Source organism: Microcaecilia unicolor, chromosome 6, assembly GCF_901765095.1.
Source record: "Microcaecilia unicolor chromosome 6, aMicUni1.1, whole genome shotgun sequence".
Taxonomy (NCBI): domain Eukaryota; kingdom Metazoa; phylum Chordata; class Amphibia; order Gymnophiona; family Siphonopidae; genus Microcaecilia; species Microcaecilia unicolor.
Genome location: NC_044036.1, coordinates 112,505,583 through 112,529,555, shown reverse-complemented (window position 1 = coordinate 112,529,555; position 23,973 = coordinate 112,505,583). Strand labels below are relative to the sequence as shown.

General features: G+C 41.2%; 1 protein-coding gene across 5 annotated transcripts in view; it reads left to right on the top strand.

Annotated features, from left to right (window-relative positions):
- Positions 1-23,973, top strand: part of UAP1 (UDP-N-acetylglucosamine pyrophosphorylase 1) — a 101,130-nt gene that overhangs the window by 18,829 nt on the left and 58,328 nt on the right. For 4 of the 5 annotated variants that reach the window (XR_003942531.1, XM_030206990.1, XM_030206988.1 and 1 more), the window contains exons 4-6: positions 4,607-4,811; positions 13,549-13,724; positions 20,600-20,772. Coding sequence is in view for 4 of the 5 variants with exons in the window: in XM_030206990.1 (XP_030062850.1) it covers positions 4,607-4,811; positions 13,549-13,724; positions 20,600-20,772 (554 nt within the window). In the remaining variant the exon portion in view is untranslated. The remainder of the gene's footprint in view (positions 1-4,606; positions 4,812-13,548; positions 13,725-20,599; positions 20,773-23,973) is intronic. The other variant, XM_030206991.1, reaches the window with a different exon arrangement.

Here is a 23,973-nt window from a genome sequence, read left to right as displayed (position 1 = left end):
CTCACCGTCTAAGTGACTTGCCCAGGGTCACAAGGAGCTGCAGTGGGAAGCAAACCCAGTTCCCTTACCATTAGGCTACTCCTCCACACCCCTTTAGACTTCTAAAGAGGTCATTGTCTAACTGGTCACCTGAGAGGTCAGAAAAGCACCTCTTTATATTATATAGGCACCTATGTATCTTTATAAAATGGTGGCACAAATTGTGCAGAAATCAGGGGCAGCTGCATACGTGTAAGCTTTATACTTGCTGGAGAGCAGGTGTCAGTGTATGCGTGTACTATGTAAAATATAAACACAAATCGTGACTCTACCCCAGAACATGCTTACACTGACCCCCCCCCCCCCCCCCCTGGATTCTATATATGGTGCCTAGGGTGCGCTCCCAAGATGCCTGTGCAAATTAATTGGCTAATAAGCCAATTAATGTCAATCGAGTGCTAACAACCAATTAATTGGCACCCATTAAGATTTGCGCATGCATCTGACTGCACACTATTCTATAAGGCATGGAGCCCAACTCTACTAGCGTGTAATTCAGAACGGAAATTGGGTATGTCAAGGGTTAATGGCAATTATTTATTTATTTAATTATTTATTTTATTGTATTTGTATCCCACATTTTCCCACCTCTTTGCAGGCTCAGTGTGGCTTACAATAAATCATGAGTAGTGGAATACATAGTAAAATAGACATTTAGTATTACATAAGGATCTTGGGTAACATGATAATGATAATGGTTTAACAAGCAAGTATCGTAAGGCAATACTGGATATCCGTGTAGGAGTTCACATTTGTTGATCTTTGTGGTATGCCTTGTTAAAGAGAAAGGTCTTCAATAGTTTGTGGAAGTTAGTTAGTTCATAGATCGTTTTTAAGTTGCGCGGCAGCGCGTTCCAGAATTGTGTGCTCAAGTAGGAGAAGATTGACACGTGTTAGTTTGTATTTTAGACCTTTACAGTTGGGGACGTGAAGATTGAGGAATGTGCAGGATGATTTTTTAGCGTTCCTGGATGGTAAGTCTATCAGGTCTGACATGTAGCCTGGGGCTTCTCCGTGAATGATTTTGTGAACTAGGGTACATATTGTGAACGTGATGCGTTCTTTAAGTGGGAGCCAATGTAGCTTTTCTCAGAGGCTTAGCACTTTCATATTTTGTTTTGCCGAATATGAGTCTAGCTGCAGTGTTACAGAATACTACCTCAGTTCACCTAACCTGGATGCCAATATTTACACTAGCTTTCAGCAGACATAAGTCTGGCGCATGTTCTTCATAGAATTGCACTTAGTGCTGATTTTTTTTTTCTGGCTCTGAATTTTTGAGTGCCATTTATAGAATTCCTCTTATAATATGTGTACTTTTATGCATAGAGTAATTTTATAAAGTAGCATTTATGTGCAAATATATTGGTATATATTTGCAAAAGTTACTTTTTTATTCCCTAAAGAAATAAGGAACTCTGACTAGGGTCAATTTGAATTTTCTAGGCTATAGGTGAGGTGTAATGAGTGCTAAATATTAGCTTTAAGTTTTAGTTCTTGTTCTTTTCTTTCATAAATTGTAATAACAGGAGGTTAGTAGATGGCAGACCGGGACTAATTGGCCGATCCAGTCTGCACCACTAACAGTATATTCTAGCCATAGAAGCTTTAATGCTTGTGGAATATTGTGCCTCCTTTTCGGTTTTTGTCTACCATCATGACCTGATGAGCATGCATGCCTCCTATACCTGCTATACATAGAGCACTTCCTAGCTGTGTTCCTTACTCCTGAGTTATGTAATAATCTAACAGTTAGGAATTTGCAATTTAAACTGGCTGGTTTCCTTTGTATGTACCTTTTTTACCTCCCCCCCCCCCCCCCCCCAGTTTACTAAATCACACCAGTGGTTGCTGTGTACTAATGCTGACACAGCCCATTCACTTTGGGGGAGGGGGTTAGTTTGATATGATGACTGACTGCTCGCAATGCTCAAAGTACAGCTCCATCAAGGAAGTAATACAAAGATATTATGATAGGAATTATTTCTCAATTCCTAGTCAAATAATTCCTAACATTCTATTTGCTCCCCCCACCTTTGAGTGGTGATTCCTAATATGGAACAATCCGAATTCATTGGAAATACTCATAAGACCATATACAGTACAGTATAACAATAAGACTACTGTATTTTTACGCATATAAGGCGCCCATACGTTTAGGTCCAGATTCTGTATATGGCGCAGTAAAAATTGGCACAAAAAGATATACACCTAGGCATATTCTATAAACTACACCTAAAGTTAGGCGCGTCCACGCGATTAAATGCAGTCGTAGGTATTTACACCAAGTAAAACTTGGTGTAAATGTCGGCGACTGTTAGGCGCGGAGTGGGTATATTCTGGATCAGTGCATATAGATTTTAGAAACGATCATTCCACGCCCCCTTTTCAGTTCTGCGTCTTAGAATTTACGTGCAGAACTTTAAAGAATATGCTTAGCAAGTTCTGCAGGTAAATTCTAATTGATGTTAATTAGTGTCCATTGCCTGTGAAGTGGCAGTTATCGGTGCTGATTGGCTTGTTAAGATTAAACTGCATGCAGAAATCTGAATATGACCTGATGTACGTGTACAACTTCGGTTGCACTATATAGAATCTGGGGAATAACGTGCACATGCATATAACGCTCACAAATTGTGAGTCTGTGGTGCGTTATACCAGCTTATTTTTCTAAGACATGATAATTGCGAACTAACACATTTGTTTTTAAGGGCTTTTCTTTTAGCTTCTTACAGGCATTATTACTGCACAAAACCTAAAAAGGAAAAAAAACTTTAAAAAGAAATGTGCTAATTTTGCTATTAGTGCATCTTATTAAAAAATATACTGGTATAGCTTGTCCACACATATAGCATGCAGGGGTGTGCACGTTAATATGCATGAACATCAGCATTAAGCACAGAAAATATCAGAAGATAAAACTACTTGTAAAGATGATTGAAGAGAGGTATATAAAATAATGAGTGGAGTGGAAAAGATAGATATGGAGCGTCTGTTTACGCTTTCCAAAAATACTAGGGGGCATGCGATGAAGTTGGAGTGCAGTAAGTTTAAAACAAATAAGAGAGAATTTTTCTTTACTCAGCGCGTAATTCGACTGTGGAATTCTTTTCCGGAGAATGTGGTTAAGGTGGTTAGCTTAGCAGAGTTTAAGAAAGGTTTGGATGGCTTCCTGAAGGAAAAGGCCATAGAATGTTATTAAAGGGACATAGGGAAAAATTCACTATTCCTGGGACAAGCAGTACAAAATGTTTTGCTCCGTGGATCTTGTCAGGTGATTGTGACCTGGATTGGCCACTGTCAGAGACAGGGTGCTGGGCTAGATGGACCTTTGGTCTGTCCCAGTGTGGCGATGCTTATGTCTTAAATAATACAAAATCCAACAACAGAAGATATTGTTTACCAAAATGTTAAGTATGCTTACATATTCACTTATGGGTCTTTTTACTAAGGTGTGCTAAAAGATGAAGCGTTCGCAGAATGCCGTGTAGCCCGTTGTATAGCTATCGGTAAGGCTGCCAGCTGGATCCAGATTCGCTGGACAGGAGTGGATCCAGTCATGAGTTTACCTCATTGCATGCAGGGATTTGTAGTTCTGATTTTCTCATGGCAGTCCCTAAGGAAAAGAAGTCTACAAATCCCAGTATGCAGTGGGGTAAACCCAGGTCTAGATCAATCCTGTCCTGCAAATCTGGATCCAGTTGGTAGCCTTACCGAAGGGTTGCATGGCAGTTTAAGCACACTAATTTGTTAATGTGTGCTAAATCTGTTAGTGCACCTTAGTAAAAGGACCCCTTAGATAAAAACAAGCTCTTGTGCTGACAGAAATGGAGATTAAGACAGAGTCAGTAATTTACTCTGAATAGATTGGGGGGGGGGGGGGGGGGACGACGACAAAAGACAATAGAACCAGTCCTCTACTATACATTACTCATTCAATTCTTGCTTATAAAAGAAGATACAACCTACAGTTTACAATTCAGGCTAAATTACTGGCATGAACAAACATGAACCACTCCCCTCTTCTGTTCCTGGTCCATTTTATCTTATCCCATGACTTTTTTTTTTTTTTTTTTAATTTCTCCACAGTGGCTTAAGAGACTTTGTCAAATGCTGTCTCAAAACCAAATACATTGTGGTGCTCTTTTCAAAGCACTTAGACTTACAAAGTTCCACAGGTTTCTATGTAACTTTGTAAGTGTAAGTGCTTTGCTATGTATCCTTTGTAACTTTGTAAATTTATGTGCTTTTAAAATGAACCTCTATATCAACTGGCTCACCTTTATCCGCATTCAACACTTTGAAAAAAAGAATAAGGGTAGCAGATTGGTAAAGGCAGGACATCCTCAGCTAAAAACATTTTGACTTTGTCCTGTTAAAACATATTTATTTTATTTAAAAGATATTTCTAACCTTCACTTTCACAGCTTATCTGTGTACATTAATTTTGATTTTCAGACTGGCTTCTTCCATTTTGCCTGGCAGAGAGGCTTTGTAAACAGAGGGGTTAGAATGCTTACCAAAAATTGTTCGTAAAACTCAAGTAACCTACCTGTTTGTCTTTCAGGTTTTTTGCAGATTTCGCAGAATAAGGTAGCTGTTATCCTCCTTGCAGGAGGGCAGGGTACAAGACTGGGTGTTTCCTATCCCAAAGGAATGTACGATGTCGGTCTTCCATCTCACAAAACCCTTTTCCAAATCCAAGCAGAACGTATCTTGAAACTGGAACGCTTAGCTGAAGCCCAGCATGGCAGAAAATGCACCATACCTTGGTAAGACTCATTCCTGTTGAGAGCTTTTTAGGATGAAGGGAGTAAAACCCTGATGCTTTGCTTGAAGCTTGAGAACTATATGGTTTGGGAGAGCCACAGAAGTTGTATTATTTTTTTTTGCCCTGACAATTTGTTCCTGGCCTTTGCTGGGGTCAGTGTGCCTTAGGCTGTCTTTTATAGTGTCTGGGGTTTTCATACATTTTTAAACTGTTTTTCCCACTGTCATGTTTAAACCCCCCCCCCCCCCCCCCATTCATCCTAGTCATCATATAAACAATCTTCACCCTGGGACCACTGACCACAGTTCTCTGACACTTCATGCATTTGCATCCTAGTTTAGTCTTGCTGTTCACATTATGGAGACTTCTCCCTATAGGGATGTGAGCAGTCCTATCTTCGCATCCCCATCATTGACCAGCTCAAAGAGTAGAAACTGAGATCAAGCATCAAACTCTAATCTTGCACATGGCAGAATGCAGCGCTGCTGCCTGGCCAGGCCACTGTAGGACTTAATTTGTGTGTTCACCTAATCCAGAAATAAAGGTGAAATCGATTTATAGGTGATACTTTTGGGGTTTTTTTGGACTAATCTAACATTTTAGGTTTGATTCACCTTCAGAGGTTTGGGCTTCCAGTAGATGAGAACAATGGTTGACATCTGGATTTTTATTTATTTAGATTTTGCTCACACCTTTTTCAGTAGTAGCTCAAGGTGAGTTACATTCAGGTGCACTGGATATTTCTCTGTCCCAGGAGGGACAAAAGTGAATATTATAGTATGTTGCCATTTCAAAATGCATAAAAATGCATTTGATGTGGCCTGAAGAGAGATTTAGAGAGCATAGGTGGTGGTGGTACCTTAGTTAAGTGTTCCATTATTGGGTTCTGTGCTACCTCTAGTGCTTCCCACAAAGGGTTAGTCACCCACCCTAGATAGATGGTTTATTTTCCTCTTTGCAAATCTATTCTAGTTCTGAACACAAGAAAATTGGAAGTCTCTTTACATATGTAACTTCTATTCTTTTTTATGGGAACACATATTTTTTTATTTTCTTGGAAATTGTGAGCTGACTCCTATCCCCTCTTAACATTTGCTGATTTCGTGGCTTTGACACTATCTACTAATCTGGCAGACATCACAATCCAAACATAGTACATATCCAGTTTGTTTGAGTTATTTAGGCCCAGATGCATCAAACAAACGTAACAAAATCTAAATCGTTAAAGTCCTTAACGATTTTGAAAAAACGAAGCATGCACCAAAAAAACAGGTCAAACATGTTCGTTGCGATATCCAGAAGTACAATGTATCACTGAATCGTAATCCCCATCGTAATCGGCCCCTGAATCATGCACAGAGCAGCCAAGCGTTATGCTGGCTGCTCTGCGCATGCCACAAACGTCCAAAAAAAACCACAACACAAACATGTGGCTCCCCACTTCCCCCTGCACTAACCAAAACATTAAAAAAAATCCAAATAGATCGGGAGGGGGCAAAGGCGCTCGTCAGGAGCGTCCTGTATGGGCGCCCTTGCCCCCCCCCCCCCCCCCCCTGAGATTGCCACTGTTCCCCGCTTCAGCCGGTTTTAATAAAAACAAATCTCCAAATTTTCTCATCCCCGGTCCCCCTCCCTTCCTGTGTTTCCTGTCCCTTGCTCCAGGGCTCCACCTCCCGCCATCCTCCGCCTCCGCCCCGTGCCCCGCCCCCTGGGATCGTCGCCGCCGCTCCCACCCTCCACCGGACCCCCCCCCTCCACATTACCGTCCCGTACAGTGCCTCTCACCTGTATGCGAAGGTGCTGCACGGGATAAAACATCTGATCGCCAATTGCTTCTCCGTTCTCCGACGTTGTTCCTGGGCCCGCCCTCCATTGACGTAAGTTACCTACGTAGGTAACTTACGTCAATGGAGGGCGGGCCCAGGAACAACGTCGGAGAACGGAGAAGCAATTGGCAATCAGATGTTTTATCCCGTGCAGCACCTTCGCATACAGGTGAGAGGCACTGTACGGGACGGTAATGTGGAGGGGGGGTCCGGTGGAGGGTGGGAGCGGCGGCGACGATCCCAGGGGGCGGGGCACGGGGGCGGAGGTGGAGGTGGAGCAAGGGACAGGAAACCCAGGAAGGGAGGGGGACCGGGGATGAGAAAATTTGGAGATTTGTTTTTATTAAAACCGGCTGAAGCGGGGAACAGTGGCAATCTCGGGGGGGGGGGGGGGCAAGGGCGCCCATACAGGACGCTCCTGACGAGCGCCTTTGCCCCCTCCCGATCTATTTGGATTTTTTTAATGTTTTGGTTAGTGCAGGGGGAAGTGGGGAACTACCGGTTTGCGTTTTTATATAACTTTTTTTTTTTTTTTTTTACATGCCAGCTTGCATTTTTAAGGTGCAGGAGGGAGCGGGGAGATGACAGCTCAGGCCTGAACGACAGGTCTGAGAGCTCGCTAAATTTGTCACGTTAAATGATTCGTTAGAATCGTCGGTATGGTTAGTGCATAGCGAATTGTCCACATTTCAATGGTAGTTTCTGGTTTGCATTCCGTTTTCGTTATCTGCTAGTGGCTTCAGAAAAACGCCTATAATGCATGCAACGACCGCAAATTTTGTCGTTAGAGGGTCATTAATGGGTCGTTAGAGTTTTGTGCATCTAGGCCTTAGTCAGTGGGGTTATCTGTCTCTTATCAGACTTAGATTAGGATCTAATCATGTTTGAGTATAAATTATGCTAAAGTACAGACCATCCTAGGGGTTCACTAACTTTTTTTTGTTTTCTCTCAGGGCAGCAGAGTCTTCAAATGGGTTAATTTTTACACATACCTCATGCTATTGAGTCTTGTTCCTAAGCCAAGGGATGTTACATGTGATCTCAAGCTCCCAAATTTAGAACCAATTCTCACCTTAATACTTTGGTCCAAAGAGCTTCTTTCTCGAGTTCATAGGATGGGGACAAAATATATCTATACCTATAGGCACAGTAGCATAGCCAGAAAACAGATTTAGGGCGGGCCTAAAGGAAAAATGATGGGCATGAAATGTCCTCTCTGCCCTCTTCCCACCACCACTCCCAAGCTTAAAAAAAATATATACCGTATTTTTTGGACCATAAGACGCACCGGACCATAAGACACACCTAGGTTTTAGAGGAGGGAAATAGGAAAAGAAAATTTTCCTTTTTCCCTCCTCTAAAACCTAGGTGCTCCGGTGCGTCTTGTCCGAGTTCGGGATCGCCCTCCCCTACTCACGTCACGCGATGTTCCCTGGTGGTCTAGTGACGTCGGGGCAGGAAAGAGGGGGCTCTTTCCTGCCCCGACGTCACTAGACCACCAGGGAACATCGCGTGACGTGAGTAGGGGAGGGCGATCCCGAACTCGGGGGGAGGGCAATCCCGAACTCGGACCTCGCTACCTTCGGACTATAAGACGCACCCCCCATTTTCCTCCCAAATTTGGGGGGAAAAAGTGCGTCTTATAGTCCGAAAAATACGGAATTACCTGAGCTGGTGGGGTCCCCAAGCTCCGCTAGCTGAGGACCTCCCCTGATGGTGTCCAGAAATCTCTGTTGCTTGGTTGGGCATTACCTGTGCTCACCTGTGGTTATATGCCATTATTTATTCAGCTTATATCTTAGCAGAGTGTTCTTGGGAGTTCTTTTGTGATCAGACTATTGGCACCCAAAACAATTGTGAATGTTTTTAAAAAAATCTTTCTGCTATGTTTTTGCAGTCTCTGGTTGTGTTTTCTTAGTCCTTGAGGATCTTTTGTCTCTCCCTACACTGTACAAAATAGTTGCTCAGCACTTACACTTCTATTAGTAAAGCCATTCTTGTCTTTCCTGTTTACGGGATGCCCAGTTTTCTTGCATCAGGCTATGTTCAGTTGAAATGGGGATGTCCTAGGTGACCAGAACCCTTTCATTCTCCACAGTTCATAGGGTAGTGATCCCAATGTTTTTTCTGATAGAGCAATCTGTATTTGCACAGTCTTCGGTGGATAAACTGTGCATAATTTTATCCTTATAGACAAGTTGCTGTCTGAGTGGATTATCCCTGGAACTTTGAAAAAGGCTTCTGTTTGTCCTTTGCTGAAGGGTGGTGCACTTGATCCTAAACAAGTTGTGAACTATCATCCTATCTCAACACTGAATTTCTTAACCAAAATTTTGGAAAGGCTTGTTTTGGATCAATTGCACAATTTCCTTGAACTGAATGATTTGCTGGTGGCTGGATTTGATCGAGGTGAAGAACATCTAATGATTTTCTTTAGTATTTCGTGGCCTTTGATACAATTCACCATGAAATTTTACTAAGTAGGTTATATTCATTGGGAATTCAGGGTACAGGTTTAGATCAGTTCAATTCCATTCATTTCTCTCAGAGCATTATTTTCATGTTTGTTTAAGTGAGCAAAACTCAGCTTGGATTCCAGTTACTATGGGTGCGCTGCAAGGGTCCACTCTCTCGGCTATACTAAATATCTATTTGGTCCCAATCTGTCGTGTTCTCTCTAGTCTGAATGTCCAATATCGACTTTTCTCCGAGGACAAGCAGGCCAGTTTATTCTCACTTGTGGGTGATTTATCCATGGCGCCCGATGTGGAACACTTTTCCAGCACACTGTTTTTAAGAGCTCGCAGCAGCGCTCCCACCACGCATACCTTGCCCCCTAGTCCTAGTATTTTTGGAAAGAGTAAACAAGCGATTCACGTCTACCCACTCCACTCCATTCATTATTATATAGACCTCTATCATACCTCCCCATAGCCATCTTTTCTCCAAGCTGAATAACCCTAGCCGCTTTAGCCTTTCCTCACAGGGGAGTCGTTCCATCCCCTTTACCATTTTCATTGCCCTTCTCTGTACCTTTTCTAATTCCACTATATGTTTTTTGAGATGCGGTGACCAGAATTGAACACAATATTTGAGATGTGGTCGCAGCATGGAGCTATACAAGTGCATTATAACGTCCTCATTTTTATTTTCCATTCCTTTCCTAATAATACCTTAAATTGTATTTGCTTTCTTAGCCGCCGCCGCACACTGAGCAGAGGTTTTCAACGTATCATCAACGATGACACCTAGATCCCTTTCCTTGTCGGTGACTCCTAATGTGGAACCTTGAATTGCATAACTATAATTTGGGATCCTCTTTTCCACATGCATCACTTTGCACTTACTTACATTAATCATCACCTGCCATTTAGATTCCCAGTCTCGTAAGGTCCTCTTGTAATTTTTCATAATCCTCTTTTGATTTAACAACTTTGTGTCATCAGCAAATTTAATTACCTCACTAGTTACTCCCATCGCTAAATTATTTATAAATATGCTAAAAAGCAGCAGTCCCAGCACAGACCTTGGGGAACCCCACCATCTTTCTCCATTGAGAATGCTAACTAACAGTATTCTCTGTTTTCTATCTTTTAACCAGTTTTTAATCCACAATAGAACACTACCTCCTATCCCAATGACTCTCTAATTTCCTCTGGAGTCTTTCATGAGGTACTCTGTCAAACGCCTTTTGAAAATCCAGCTACACAATATTGACCGACTCACCTTTATCCACATGTTTGTTCACCCCTTCAAAGAAATGTAATAGATTGGTGAGGCAAGATTTCCCTTCACTAAATCCATGTTGGCTTTGTCTCATTAATCCATGTTTTTGAATATGCTCAGTAATTTTGTTCTTTATAATAGTCTCTACCATTTTGCCTGGCACCGACATCAGGTGGATGCACTTTATACTAAGTTTCATCACAACAGAGTAGTCCTCTGCACACACCCTAAGTTCCTGCCAAAAGTGGTATCGGAGTTCCTTCTGAACCAGTTAATTGTCTTGCCAATATCCTTTCCCCCTACCTCATGCCCATCCTGGCAAGAGTGCCTTGCACACCTTGGACTGCAAGCGAGCATTGGCCTATTACATGGAACGGACTAAGCCCCACAGACAGTCCGCCCAACTGTTTTTTGTTTCTTTTAATCCCAACAGGGTCGCCATCGAGAAACGCACAATCTCTAATTGGCTGGCAGATTTCATTTCTTTCACATATGCCCAAGCTGTGCTGATCCTGGAGGGTCATGCCATGGCTACATCAGTAGCCAACTTGCGGTCAGTCTCTATTGAAGACATTTGCAAGGCTGCAACATGGTCTTTAGTCCATGGATTCAAATCACACTACTGCCTTGAGCAGGATACCTGATGTGACGGTTGGTTTGGGTAGACAGTATTGCAGAATCTGTTTGGGGTCTAGAACTCAATTCCACCCCCTTCCTCTCAAAGCTCATTTTCTTCTGTTCCAGGCTGCACTCTCACATAGTTTGTATATAGTTTCAGATTAATCTTATGTACTTAAATCTATTTTTTTTTATTAAAGTATTAATCAACAGAACAGAATAACAAGCAATGGGAACAACTATACATGAATCAAGCAAAATCAGAGGGGCTTTGTTTCTTATAGCCGCCCTGAAAGACAAAGAGCATCTGTCCCAAAACGAATACTAAAACATATAAAGATTTGGGCTTAACTTTTTTTTAACATGGGACTTTCTTGTGCATTAAGTCCAGATTTTCTGTGGCAATATTTAGGGCTTTTAAAATTTTTTTTTGCAGGTCCTGTGCTAATTTTTCCATTAGCATGTGGGACTTGCAAAAAATTAATGAGGGAGCACTGCCTCTTACATAGGAGGTGCTAAATGCTCCCACGTTAAATCCGCGTTATACAGTTAGTGTGCTAATAAGAACGTGCTTCTACAACTGTTCCCCACCCATGGCATACCCCCTCTTGAATAATCTACAAATTAGCATGTGCTAACAGGCAAATTACCACAAAATGCTTTAATGCATTTTTGTGGTAAGTCTTTTATTGGTGCTCTAAGAGCTCATTCGGGCTTAACCCCCTTTAGTAAAAGGGCCCCTTATCTTCCTTACTGTCTTTAGAAATTACATTGATTGTAACTAATTGGAAAGATAACATTAAATTAGATATCAACATGTGGTAGAATATTTTAGGTCAGGGTCATCGATATGAAACAGCAGAGAAAAGAAATTGTTTCTGTAAATGTTCTCAAAGACGGGGCTCCCCTTGATGCTGATTATAGTACCCTGAACATCTTATTTTTGCAGAGGATTATTTGTGCTTGCATGTCTTTATACAACCTTGGTTTTTTTTCCTTTGCATTTGTTTCTATAAAAAAATATAGAAATAAAAAAAAGTTACTTTTACTATAAAGATAGTTTTATGCATTATACACTGTCTCAACAAAAGGAAGCTCCAGACTTTTTTTGACAAATATTTAGGGCCCTGTTTACTAAGCTGTGCTATAGGTGCGCTAGCATTTTTAGCTTGTGCTAAAAGCACACGCCAACGCTAGCGATACCCATAGGAATATAAGGGTGTCTCTAGCATTTAGCACGCGCTACAAATGCTAGCTCAGCTTAATAAACAGGGCCCTTATGGTCATAAATATAACTGGTGACACCATCATTGTGAAAATTTAACTGTCTAGGATTAATATTATAGCATCATCTTATGGATGGGACCTGATTAGCCAGCTGAGCAGAGTGCTAATTTAAGTATTCATTCTCAGCTGCTAAGATCTGGAACATGAGAATAGCTCCATTTTATTTATTTATTTGTAACATTTGTATCTCACATTTTCCCACCTATTTGCAGGCTTACATAGAACCGTAAGGCGTTCGCCAAGTCCGATAAAGGAACAAATACAATGTAATGTTGAGGTTGAATAAGGTAGACAAATACAGTGTGATGTTAAGGTCAGATAGGTAGGTATGTTTTTCAGGCACATTAGGGGTCGGAGATAGGGGAGGTTATATAATGTCCAGAACGATCTTTGTTTTTGCTGTGTTGATGAGTTGAGGCATTTAAGTTGTTCTGCTTTATAACACTTAATAAAAAAAAATAACTGCAATAAATTTTGTTTTTCTGTGCACTGTTTTTGCGACATGCATAGGGTTCACAATCTGTATGCGCACATGCACAATTTGGAGGGAACACTGGTGGTAATCCCTGTACCATGGCCTCTTGCATGAGCAACAACTTCATGTAGCAAACTCCAGTTACTATTCAGCCTGTTTCCAAAAAGATGGATTTGAAGTGTAAAGTAAACTCCAAATTTCAAATTATCTTTCTTTATATTTCATGATGTACCAGGAAACCAAGTTATCTGCAAGAACTGTGGTTCATCAGTTGTACAAATTTCAAATCATGTACATTTAGGGCAAAGCAGACAAGCTCAGCAGAATTCATTGTCCTCAAATCTACTGTCCTCTGTTTCAAAACTTGTTTTTTTTTTCTATAGCTGTCTTGTTTTGGAGAGGAGTGTTTATCTGGTTTGAAAGAAGTTATGCAGCAAGTTTTGTAAACTGTTTCAGATGTAGTGTTGCAGTTGAGGCTTAGGTCACGGATAATTCAGAGACCCTAACCAAGCTTGAAAATCTGTACAGCTTAGTTACCATTTAGGACTACTGTGTATTTTTCCCCTTCATTAATACATGCAGATAACAAATGTTACTTTGCATCTCTTGGCTAAACATGATAAATAGAACTCAAATCAAGGACAGCAATAAATAAGTTAAGCCAGTGTACCTTAATAGTGGGAGCAAATTCTAGAAAGATAAGTGTGTGCATTTGTGTGCTCAAGTGGTTCATTTTGTGGGCTGACTTCAGCTTTTGAAGAAACTTAAAATGCAATTTCTTGGAGCTTATATTTGTTGTCCTGCAGGTACATCATGACCAGTGGCAGAACTATGGAATCCACAAAAGAGTTTTTCTTGAAGCACAAATACTTCGGTTTGAAGAAGGAGAATGTGTTCTTTTTCCAGCAGGGAATGCTACCAGCAATGAGCTTTGATGGCAAAATCATTCTGGAAGAGAAGGGAAAAATATCCATGGCACCAGGTTTGTGTGTAGACTGGATCGTTGCTTTTCAGTAGTCATATAATCTGTGTCCTGACTCTTGCATCTTGATGTTCCGTCTGCGCACTTCAGCAGCACCTTCTGGTGATGGTCTCTGAGTTAAAGATTGCTCTTTGTAACTTCTAGATCATTCTATAATCATGCGTTTTATTTACAAAGTTCTATTCTGCCTATCCTAAGCAAATTGTAAGAAGACCTAGGCAGGACATGCATGATACATGAAGGGACATTTTCGATATGACATCTAAATCCAACTTTGGACGTTTTGCTGAAAACATCCAGAAATCAAATGGTGAACATGGCCATTTTCAACCTGAAAAACGACTGTCTTATTGTTTTGAAAATGGTCATTTCCTAGACATTTTGTGCTCAGTGCGTTTTTTTTTCTTTTATGAACAATTTTTTTGGGGAAAAAAAAACATCCAAGGGAAAAATGCACAAAAACAAGCCATTGGGATGTATTGGGGGGGGGGGGGGGGCAGCATTTTTAGTAGACTGGCCACACATACATCCCAGCAGAGTGGGGGGTAGGGTACTGCTGTGGACTTTACATAACAGTGAGATGTATATCTGGGACCTTTTATCCCCTTATATTGTATGGGGAGCCCTCCAAAAACCTACTGTACACCACTAAAATAACCCTTATTCCTGCAGGTGTCACCTATATTTTATGCATTCTTGTATCCCACTATTATCCAAAAACAAGTTTCGGTTCAAAGTGGTTTACAGTTTACATTTTGGTAGAGTTACAATAGTGTTGTGAAATGTGGAGAGGGCATCTATAGTTTGTGTGGTTATTCATAGAGTTTTTGAAGAGATATTTGGGTGTAGTATGTTTTTGATGGATTTTGGAGGGCTCACACTTTCCACCACAAGTGTAATAGTTAGAATGGGGTATGGGCCTGGGTCCCTTCTGTACAGTGCACTGCACAGACCACTAGGATACTAAAGAAACCTGCTTGCTGCTTTAATAGGACTGGCCTTAACATCTGACGCTGTCATACAGGCTGGTATGTAATCTTTCACATCGGTGGGAGGGGTCAGCGACTACTGGGAGAGTAAGAGAGGTCATGCCTTAATCCCTCCAGTGGTCATCTGGTCATTTTAGGGCACCGTTTTATAACTTAGTTGTGATTAAAACGGCTCAGACCAAAATGTCCAACTTTTAGCCCTGGATGTTTTTGCTTTGTTCCATTATGGCAGAAAAATGTCCAAGTTGTGGGAACGTCAAATCCCGCCCCCAACATGTCCCCTTGTGATTTGGATGCACTGCAGATGAACTACATAGAAAGTCTTAAAATGTATTTCAAAATTAGCAGTTTGGATATTTTTGCATGAAAAACGTCCATCTGCTGCTTTGTGCTGCTTTTTAAACGTTTTTCTGTTTCAAAAATGAGCCCCAAAATAATTATTTATTTATTTTTGGTACATTTATACCTCACATTTTCCCACTAGAGCGAGCACAATGTGGCTTACAATGTTACAAAGATTACAATATAAGGAGGGTAAGGACACAAAAATCTGAAGGACGGGAAAGAACATAAGGGCAATACACGTTGGCTAAATGGGTATTGGTAATATGAGGAAGGTGAAAACTGAGCGTTAATTGGGGGGATATGCTTTCTCGAACAAAAATGTTTTTAAGGATTTCTTGAATAGCTGGTGGTCGTCAATCACTTTTAGATGCCTTGGTAGGACGTTCCAAGACTTTGGGCTGACGTAGGAGAAAGAAGATGAAAAGAGCAATTTGTATTGAACAGACTTACAGCTTGGGTAATGTAGATTAAGGTAGGATCGAGCAGTCACCAACACATTTCTTGATAGTAGATCTATCAAATCTAGCATGTAGGCAGGGGCTTCCCCATAAAGAAAAATAAGTGGATAAACAAACCAGTCATGGTCGTGTTTCAAACCCTGCTGAAACAGGAGTGCTGTAACCTTCCTCCTGAACAGTAAATCCATTTCCTTACTTTAAAATCTCAAGCCAACCATTAATGGCCACTCTGTCACTATACACAACTTTTATGCTAAAATAATTTCTGCGTAATATACTAATTTTTGCATAATATACTAAAGTATGTTAGCTCTAATGGATATTTGAACCTACACGTTGAGTAATGATTAATAAAGTTATGGTTTGGTATCAGTAACAACAAAAGAATCTGTATTTTGAAAAATAATGCATTTGAGTGAATTTAATGAGACGACTTGTTTAAACACCTTGGTAATGATTCCATTATTCGTTACTACAATATTTACCAATATTTCTCTTGCTGAAGTAAATTTTAACTATAGCTACTGAGGAGCCATTATCCCTGAGGTTCTATATAGGGTGCCCAAAATTGGGTACCTATCCAAGATGTGCGCCCAATTAAATTGGCCAATGAGTCAATTAGAGCCAATAATTGAGTGGTAATTGGCACTATTCTGCACCAATTTGGAATTGGGTGCACATTTTGCTACATTCTATTCTATAATGATGTGGGCTCAAATCCCATAGAGCGTAGCCCGAAAGAGGGCATGGCCATGAGAGGTGCATGGGTAGGTCAGGGGTGATCTTCAAATTTGCATGCAGTGTTATAGAATATCAGGGATGTGTGCCTAGTTTCTGCAGGTGGTAAGTCCTGGAGCCCAAATTTGCACACCGAAATTGCCATACACTGAATCAAGCCCTATTATCTAATTTCACACCAGCTGGCTATAGTGTGAATTACATGCATGTGCAGGTCAGTGTGTATGTTGGGGCAAAAAGTAAACCAACCTTGAACTGGCAGACAGATGGATTGAGAAGCAAACTCATTGAGCCATTTGATGGCTGTATAGAAGAGAAAAAAAGCAAGCAGAATGGTTTTGCTATCTCAAGCTGAGACCTTGAAGATCTACCCTGGCAGCTTGAGGGTTGTGAGCCATTCCGAGGATCCCAGATGTGAAGCTCTGTAACACTGTTTGTAAACATCTGTGTAAACATAACCTGGAATAATATGACTCAGACAGGATGGACTATGAGGACTGCAGATGTGATCTGCCTGAGGTTTCTGAATTGATTACAAAGGACTGAGCTAGCTGCACTCTTATAAATAATGATGGCAGATGAAGACCATATGACCAGTTTGGAGTGGAAGAGTAGCCTAGTGGTTAGTGCAGCTGACTTTGATCCTGGGGAACTGGGTTCAATTCCCACTGCAGCTCCTTGTGACTCTGGGCAAGTCACTTAACTCCCATTGCCCCAGGTACAAATAAGTACCTGTATATACTATCCAGCTTATTTTCGAAAGTGAAAGGCGTCCAAAAAGCGACCAAAATCGGGAGATGGGCATCCTTTTCCCGTGGGTGCCCAAATCGGTATAATCGAAACCCGATTTTTGGCGTCCTCAACTGCAGTCCGTCGCGGAGACGAACAAAGATCACGGGGGCGTGTTGGAGGCGTGATGAAGGCGGAACTGGGACGTGGTTATCAGCAGAGGAGAGATGGGCGTCTTTAGCTGATAATCGAAAAAGCGTTTTTACCGCAATTTTGGGTCACTTTTTTGGACCCTTTTTTTTCCCGAACAAGTCCCAAAAAAGTGCCCCAACTGACCAGATGACCACCGGAGGGAATCAGGGATCACCTGCCCTGACTCCCCCAGTGGTCACTAACCCCTCCCACCAAAAAAACCCACTTTAAAAACTTTTTTTTCCCAGCCTGTATGCCAGCCTCAAATGCCTTACCCACCTCCATGACAGCAGAATGTGTTCTGTCCTCTGACAGCCTTTCCCTGGTTCTGATGTGGGTCTCGGGTGAGTGTGACACCTTTTCTGTTAAGGGCGCTGCAGAGTCACATCAGCAATGCATTGTGGTGGGTGTAGGGTATTGGGCTCCGTGATTCCACTAGCTTGTGTTAAATGCTCACGGTAGTTGGTAGGCTCTAGTCCCATGGTGCTTTTCCCTCTGCTTACTGGGTCAGAGTGTGCCCTGTTTTGTTTCCGGTAGTCCATGAGGTAGTGGCCATTTTTGTAAGCCAGTTTTAGATCCCGTTCATGTGTTAGCCACGTTACAGCACTTAGTTCTTACTTTGAATGTTGCTGAAAGGGCATTGTACACCATTCTGCCAGCTGGGACCTACTGCTAATCTCAGTGCCAGTGAGACTCGTTGCCAGTGGGGCACAACCTCTGATCTGCAGTTAACTGTGAGTAAACGTGCTTATTCAAATAAAGGACGTTTTAAAGAGATTAGTCTTCAGGTGTCAACTGGTGTGCCAAGGTTATACAGCAGCAACAAGTCATGTCTTTGGAGCATTTTTATGAGTGGAGGAGTGACCTAGTGGTTAAGGTGGTGGACTTTGGTCCTGAGGAACTGAGTTCGATTCCTGGCACAGGCAGCTCCTTGTGACTCTGGGCAAGTCACTTAACCCTCCATTGCCTGCCATGAGTGGGAAAGCGCGGGGTACAAATGTAACAAAAAATAAAATAAATTTTTAGTGGGTACTGCAGTGCACTTCAGACAGGCAGACCCAGGCCCATCCACCCCTACCTGTAACACTTGTGGTGGTAAATGGGAGGCCTCTAAAACCCACTGTACCCACATGTAGTTGCCCCCTTCACCCCTAAGAGCTATGGCAGTGTTGTACATTTGTCCCTCCCACGACCAAATGAGCTGGGCGTTTTTATTTTCCATTATCGCAAAAAAAAGAAAAAAAAGCCCATCTCAGAGGGGACCAAATCCATGGCATTTGGTCCGTCCAAACTGTATTTTCGAAACAAAAGATGGACGCCCATTTTTTTCGAAAATACGGTCTGTCCCACCTCTTCACGTACCCGTTTTCGGACATAGACGCCCATGAAGATGGGCGTTCGCGTTCGATTATGCCCCTCCACGTAAACCGCTTTGAATGTAGTTGCAAATACCACAGAAAGGCAGTATATCAAGTCCCATTTCCCTTTCTATCTACAGTAACTATAAGATCTACAATCTCTTCTTCTTCTTCACGGGTCCTATGTGCTTGTCCCATGTTTTCTTGAAATCTGATAACTGTTGTCTCTACCCCCTTTAACTAGGAGACTGTTCTACTTGTCTGTCACCTGTAAAGAAATATTTGCTTAGATTATTCCTGATTCTATCCCCTTTCACCTTCATTCAATGCCCTCTTGTTGTTGAACTTGATTTTGATTGAAAGAGGCTCATCTCTTGTGAATTTATATCTTGGAGGTATTTAGATATTTCTTATCTCATTACTCCGTCTTTTCTTCCAAAGTATACATATTAAGATTAAGTCTTTGCACATATGCTTTATGATAAAGACACTTGACCATTTTTGTAGCTGCCCTCTGAAATGACTCCATCCAGTTTATATCCCACTGAAGATACATTCTCCAGCCTTGAACACAATACTCCAGGTGAGGTCACCAGAGACTTGTATAGAGCCACTATCACCCCCTTTTTTTCTACTGGCCATTCCTCTCACTGTGCATCCAAGTATCCTGACTTTTATTATTGCCTTGTCCACCTGTTTGTACCTGACTATCTTAGGTGACCAATCACCCCCAGGTCCCATTCTTGTGCACAGAAGTATTTCACTCTAAATCAGGAGTTCTCAACCCAGTCCTCAGGACACATCTAGCCAGTGAGATCTTCAGGCTACCCACAATAAATATGCATGAGATAAATTTGCATACGCTACCTTCATTCTGTGCAGCCTTTTAGTCTTATGGGGCAGCCATTCTCATCCTCTTTCACCTATGGGCCTGTTACATTTCCAGCCTCCACCTTTCTTGCCACCACCACTGTTCAGATCTGACTTTTCCCGTTATCCAACTTACCCCATGGTCGAATAGTTTAGATAGTGTATCTAAATGTGGTGTTTTGAAATGTGGGTAAGTATGTTTTTAACTTCTTTGCCCTCATTTCAGCTAACTTCTTGGGTACTAGTATGAAGTTTCCTCTGCTGAGTTCCAGGTAATGAGCTCAGTGACACAATAGCTAAGAATAGATAAGTCACACGTATTGTAACCTAGGGGCTAGTAACTAAGCTGCAGTAAAATATTGTATTTTACAACACCTCAGTTTGCCACAAAAGTCACTAACCTTTAGAAACTTGGTACCGCAGTTTAGTAACTCTGTGTTATATAAACAATTCAACTTGAAATCAACCTTACAAGCTGTTCTGTTCCTGTGGCCCTTTGTTCCCAGGGACCCTATTGGTAGGGGTCAGGCCATAGGGGCTTTGACTGAGGGTCTTAAAGTATCATCGGGAGGGTACAAGGTCTGTTGGGGGGAAGTCTTTTGTTAGGGGGAGAGCAGCACAGAATGGAGGAGCTCTGCTCCCTTTAAAATGGCATCTGGGATCCTCAGACTACATGTTAGCGGCTGAATGCTCTCAGACGGGAGGGGGGAAACACCAGTTCGTTTTTCCCACAAAAAATGCAGCATACGAGTTATGCAAGCTGTGTTGTTTGATTTGCACAATAATGAAGTGCTTTGCATCTCATCACATTATGTAGCTTGTAGTGATTTTAACCAGCATTATGGAAGATGCATAGCTGGGGCTGATCTAACAGCCTTGCTAAAGGTTATGTATTTGCTCTTCCTGAGATATTCTGAACTGTTTTTGCTTAAACTTTGAAATGGATTGTTATTCACGAGGTCAATAAATATTTTTCTGTTGGAAATATTTCTAGGTCTTGAATGCATGCATTGAGCTGTTAATAAAGTGGTCATATTATCACATGATGCAAAAATAACCCTCATTTTACAACTATTAAGATCCGATCTTTTGTTCTATCATCAGAGTGATGTGTGAAAGAGTTTGCAGACCATTCATATGATTCGAATGATCACCTGCACTTTCAGCACAATCTTCTTCCTCACCTCTCCCTACAGATGGCAATGGTGGTCTTTATCGAGCTCTTGGATCCCAACGAGTGGTGAAGGATATGGAGCACAGAGGCATAAAATACATTCACGTATACTGCGTTGATAATGTTTTAGTTAAAGTGGCCGACCCAATGTTTATTGGCTTTTGTGTACAGCAAGGAGCAGATTGCGGAGCCAAGGTAATGTACTTTCTTTATGAATGTGATTTGCAAAAGGAATATATGTTTATGTTGTGCAAAGAATATTTTATTCTTTAAGAAGAAAAATGGATTTAAGTTACAGGCAAAAAGTTCAAAAAAATGCACTTGAGTTGAGGAGGCCTGTGAGTTCTTAAAAGCTCGTATGCTACAAATTTATGGTTAGTCCCTTTAAAGTGCCTCATCCTACAGAGACTCATTTTCTCCAAGACCAATGTGGTTACTGGAATGCTACATTCCTGCATTGTCAACACATGAAATTCCTGCTACAGTGAAGGAAATATCTTTATAAATATCTTTAACTTTTTATTCATATGCATTCAGGAAATTAAAGAATAGAGAAAAAGTGAGAGATTCAAAGAAAAATCTAGACATTCATGAATTTCTTCATTACTTAAGCTGAAGAATATCATCTGCCAGAAATCAGAGTGGTGTCGGACATTTTAGTCAAGGACATTCCATCTGTCTGTGACAATCTAAAGAAATCAAATAAAACAATTTAGGAAGAGTCAGAAGAGAAGCCTATACATTAACAGGAGCATGTTGAATAGACAACATCCAGAAGTCAAATTGTACAGCAGGAGATAACAAAAATCTTTGAGTATTTCCTTGTACTCAGATTGTTGAAGCTGCTTGGACTCAAAAAGCAAATATGACTTACCCCCTAATATTAACCTTTTACAAGGGCATTTTGAGAGAAAACTGGCCTCCCAGGGCAATAGTCCTGGTCCAAAAAATCCCTACACCTCTGCTGGATAGATCTAGATCGACTAGGGGAAAAAAAACCTTATATGTAAGAACCCTTCAAACAGCTCATTAGTAGATCTGAAGTATTATCACAGTATTGCACCTCCAACTCAAAAATGGTGAATATTGTAGCTTCAGTTGCCATCACCTCTTGCAAGGATTTCAGTAATTAAGTCCAAATTTTCTCCTCAACTCCTTCTTCCACTTGTATGTCTCCATCAGCTGGTACATAATAAATCCAGAACATAGACTGAATAGCATCCAAAGATGATATTAAAAAATACTTTCAAGAAATGTTGAAAATATCATCAGGGGGAGATTTGGGAAAGTTCAGAAACATAATGTCGTGATTTTCCAAGAATTTATATAATCCTTATGATGTATCAAGGCAGCATTAACCTCTTTAAACTCCTCCAGCTGCTTACCAGGCTCCCTGAGTTAGGACACATGCTGACCCAGGACCATCTCTTTCTCATTAGTTTTAGCCAAAATTCTGCTAAGCTCCTTTTTAGTAAGGGACGATTCCTAACTTGCTACCCTCTCTACTGTCATTGTAATTGTTTCATTAGTTCATTGTAAGCCGCTTTGAGGCTGCTAAACTGTGGTAAAAAGCGGGGTATAAATGATCTAAATAAATAAATAAGGTTCCGGAGAGACAATGTAAAAACTATTGGAAGTGCCAGTCAGCCATGGCTCTTCAAGAAAGATACAGCCTTCTCTTTTTCCTCAATAGATGAATGGGGTTCCAGCTGACCTTCAGCATTAGCCTTCCCAAAGGTAAACAGATGTACAGGGCCCTGTCCTACGGTCTCTTGAATCAACAGCATCCACCTTGGAGCCTTAATATGACAGTAATTCTGCATTGGGGGGTGGGGGGGCCGGGGCGGACCATACTCGGGGCTTAATGAGGGTGCATCGATGCTTAGATCTTTGGTTACATTTGAAGGGACAGGTGGAGCACATAATGCTGCTTCTTACGGTACTGAAGCACCAAAACCATCCAAGATCATCTGCAGAAGCTTTGGGAAAACCAGGCTACTGCCAAAATTCCCAGCGCGTAAAGAGCTTCAAATGCACTCATCTGACTTGGTCACTATCTTGCTCCTCCGCCTCCAGTTTTTCTGGTCTGACTGGGGCAGCTCACGTTATATAATAAATTGTGTAAGCATTAAAGTTATAGTGCTTTACAAAAGTCTTGACACTTGTATTTTTCCACATTCTGCTATTTAAAAAAATATAATTCATACCACATTAAAGTAGGAGTTTGTTTCGCTGATTTACAACATCCTCTACACTTTCAACATGAGAGAAATATATTAAAAAGCTAATTAAGAATAAGGAACCAAGAAGTCTTGACTTTTATTGGGCCCTCAGCTTTTTTTCTCACTCAGTCACAGATCTCTGTGGTTCCTTTAAAGTAATCTTAGGACTCCCAGTGACCTTCCACATAGTGTTTTTACCCCACAGCTACTGACTTTGGAGGGATGGCCTGACCAAGACAGTGTCTTGGTGCTTCCAAACTGTTTTCACTTTACAGGGATAGACTTGACAATGCTCCAAGGAATATTCTTTAGGAAAGGGAAGCCCCAAAAAATTGTTGGGTTTTTTTTCTTTGTTTATTCATTCAAGAACAAATGTCATTAAGATTATACACTCTTTTTGCAAAGGAGTGCTTTCTTTTTCCGTTGGTGCACAAATGTGCGAACCATTGAAGTGCACACTCTTTAAGAATAGTGCGCCCTGTTTACAGATAGTGCACACTCTTTACGAAGAGTGCACACTCGTATTAGCGGTGACATGTCATTGCAAATGACAGCCCTTCACTATTCATATGCTTTAGGGGAAAGGCTATAAAAACATTTGTCTATTTTGAATAACTTTATCCTAGAGCTCGTTCAGCATACTTAGACTTTGTTCAGATTCATGTCATATCACAAACAGCTTGATTCTTCATCCAGGAGCATTTGAATTGGCTCACCTAGTGTGAATGCACACTGGAGGCCTCTGTTTGACACATGGGTCTTGTTAAGGCAATTTTTGGAAATGGAGCTAATTTTGGGTTTGTTATGAGAGAGAGTGTGTGAAGATTTAATGCAATTAATACATTTTGAATTTTTACTCTTTAACAATGAAAGTTATAGAGGTTGTTGTGTACAGCAGTGAAAGAGACTTCTGTTTTAATGCATTTTGAACATGTACTTTTTAGACAGGAGAATGTGAAATGTAGAAGGATGTGAAAACCTTTGCATGGCACTGTGGGGTCAGTTACTAAGAGGACCACAGGGTCCATTTTTATGCAGTTGGTCCTGCAGCAAATAGCATGTATTAATGGCATTAGTGTGCATTACCATGGGTAAATGACCCCATATGGAAAAAAGTCAGATTACAGGTCAGGATAGGTAGAATGAAATGGATTTTACATTTAACCTGTGGCGT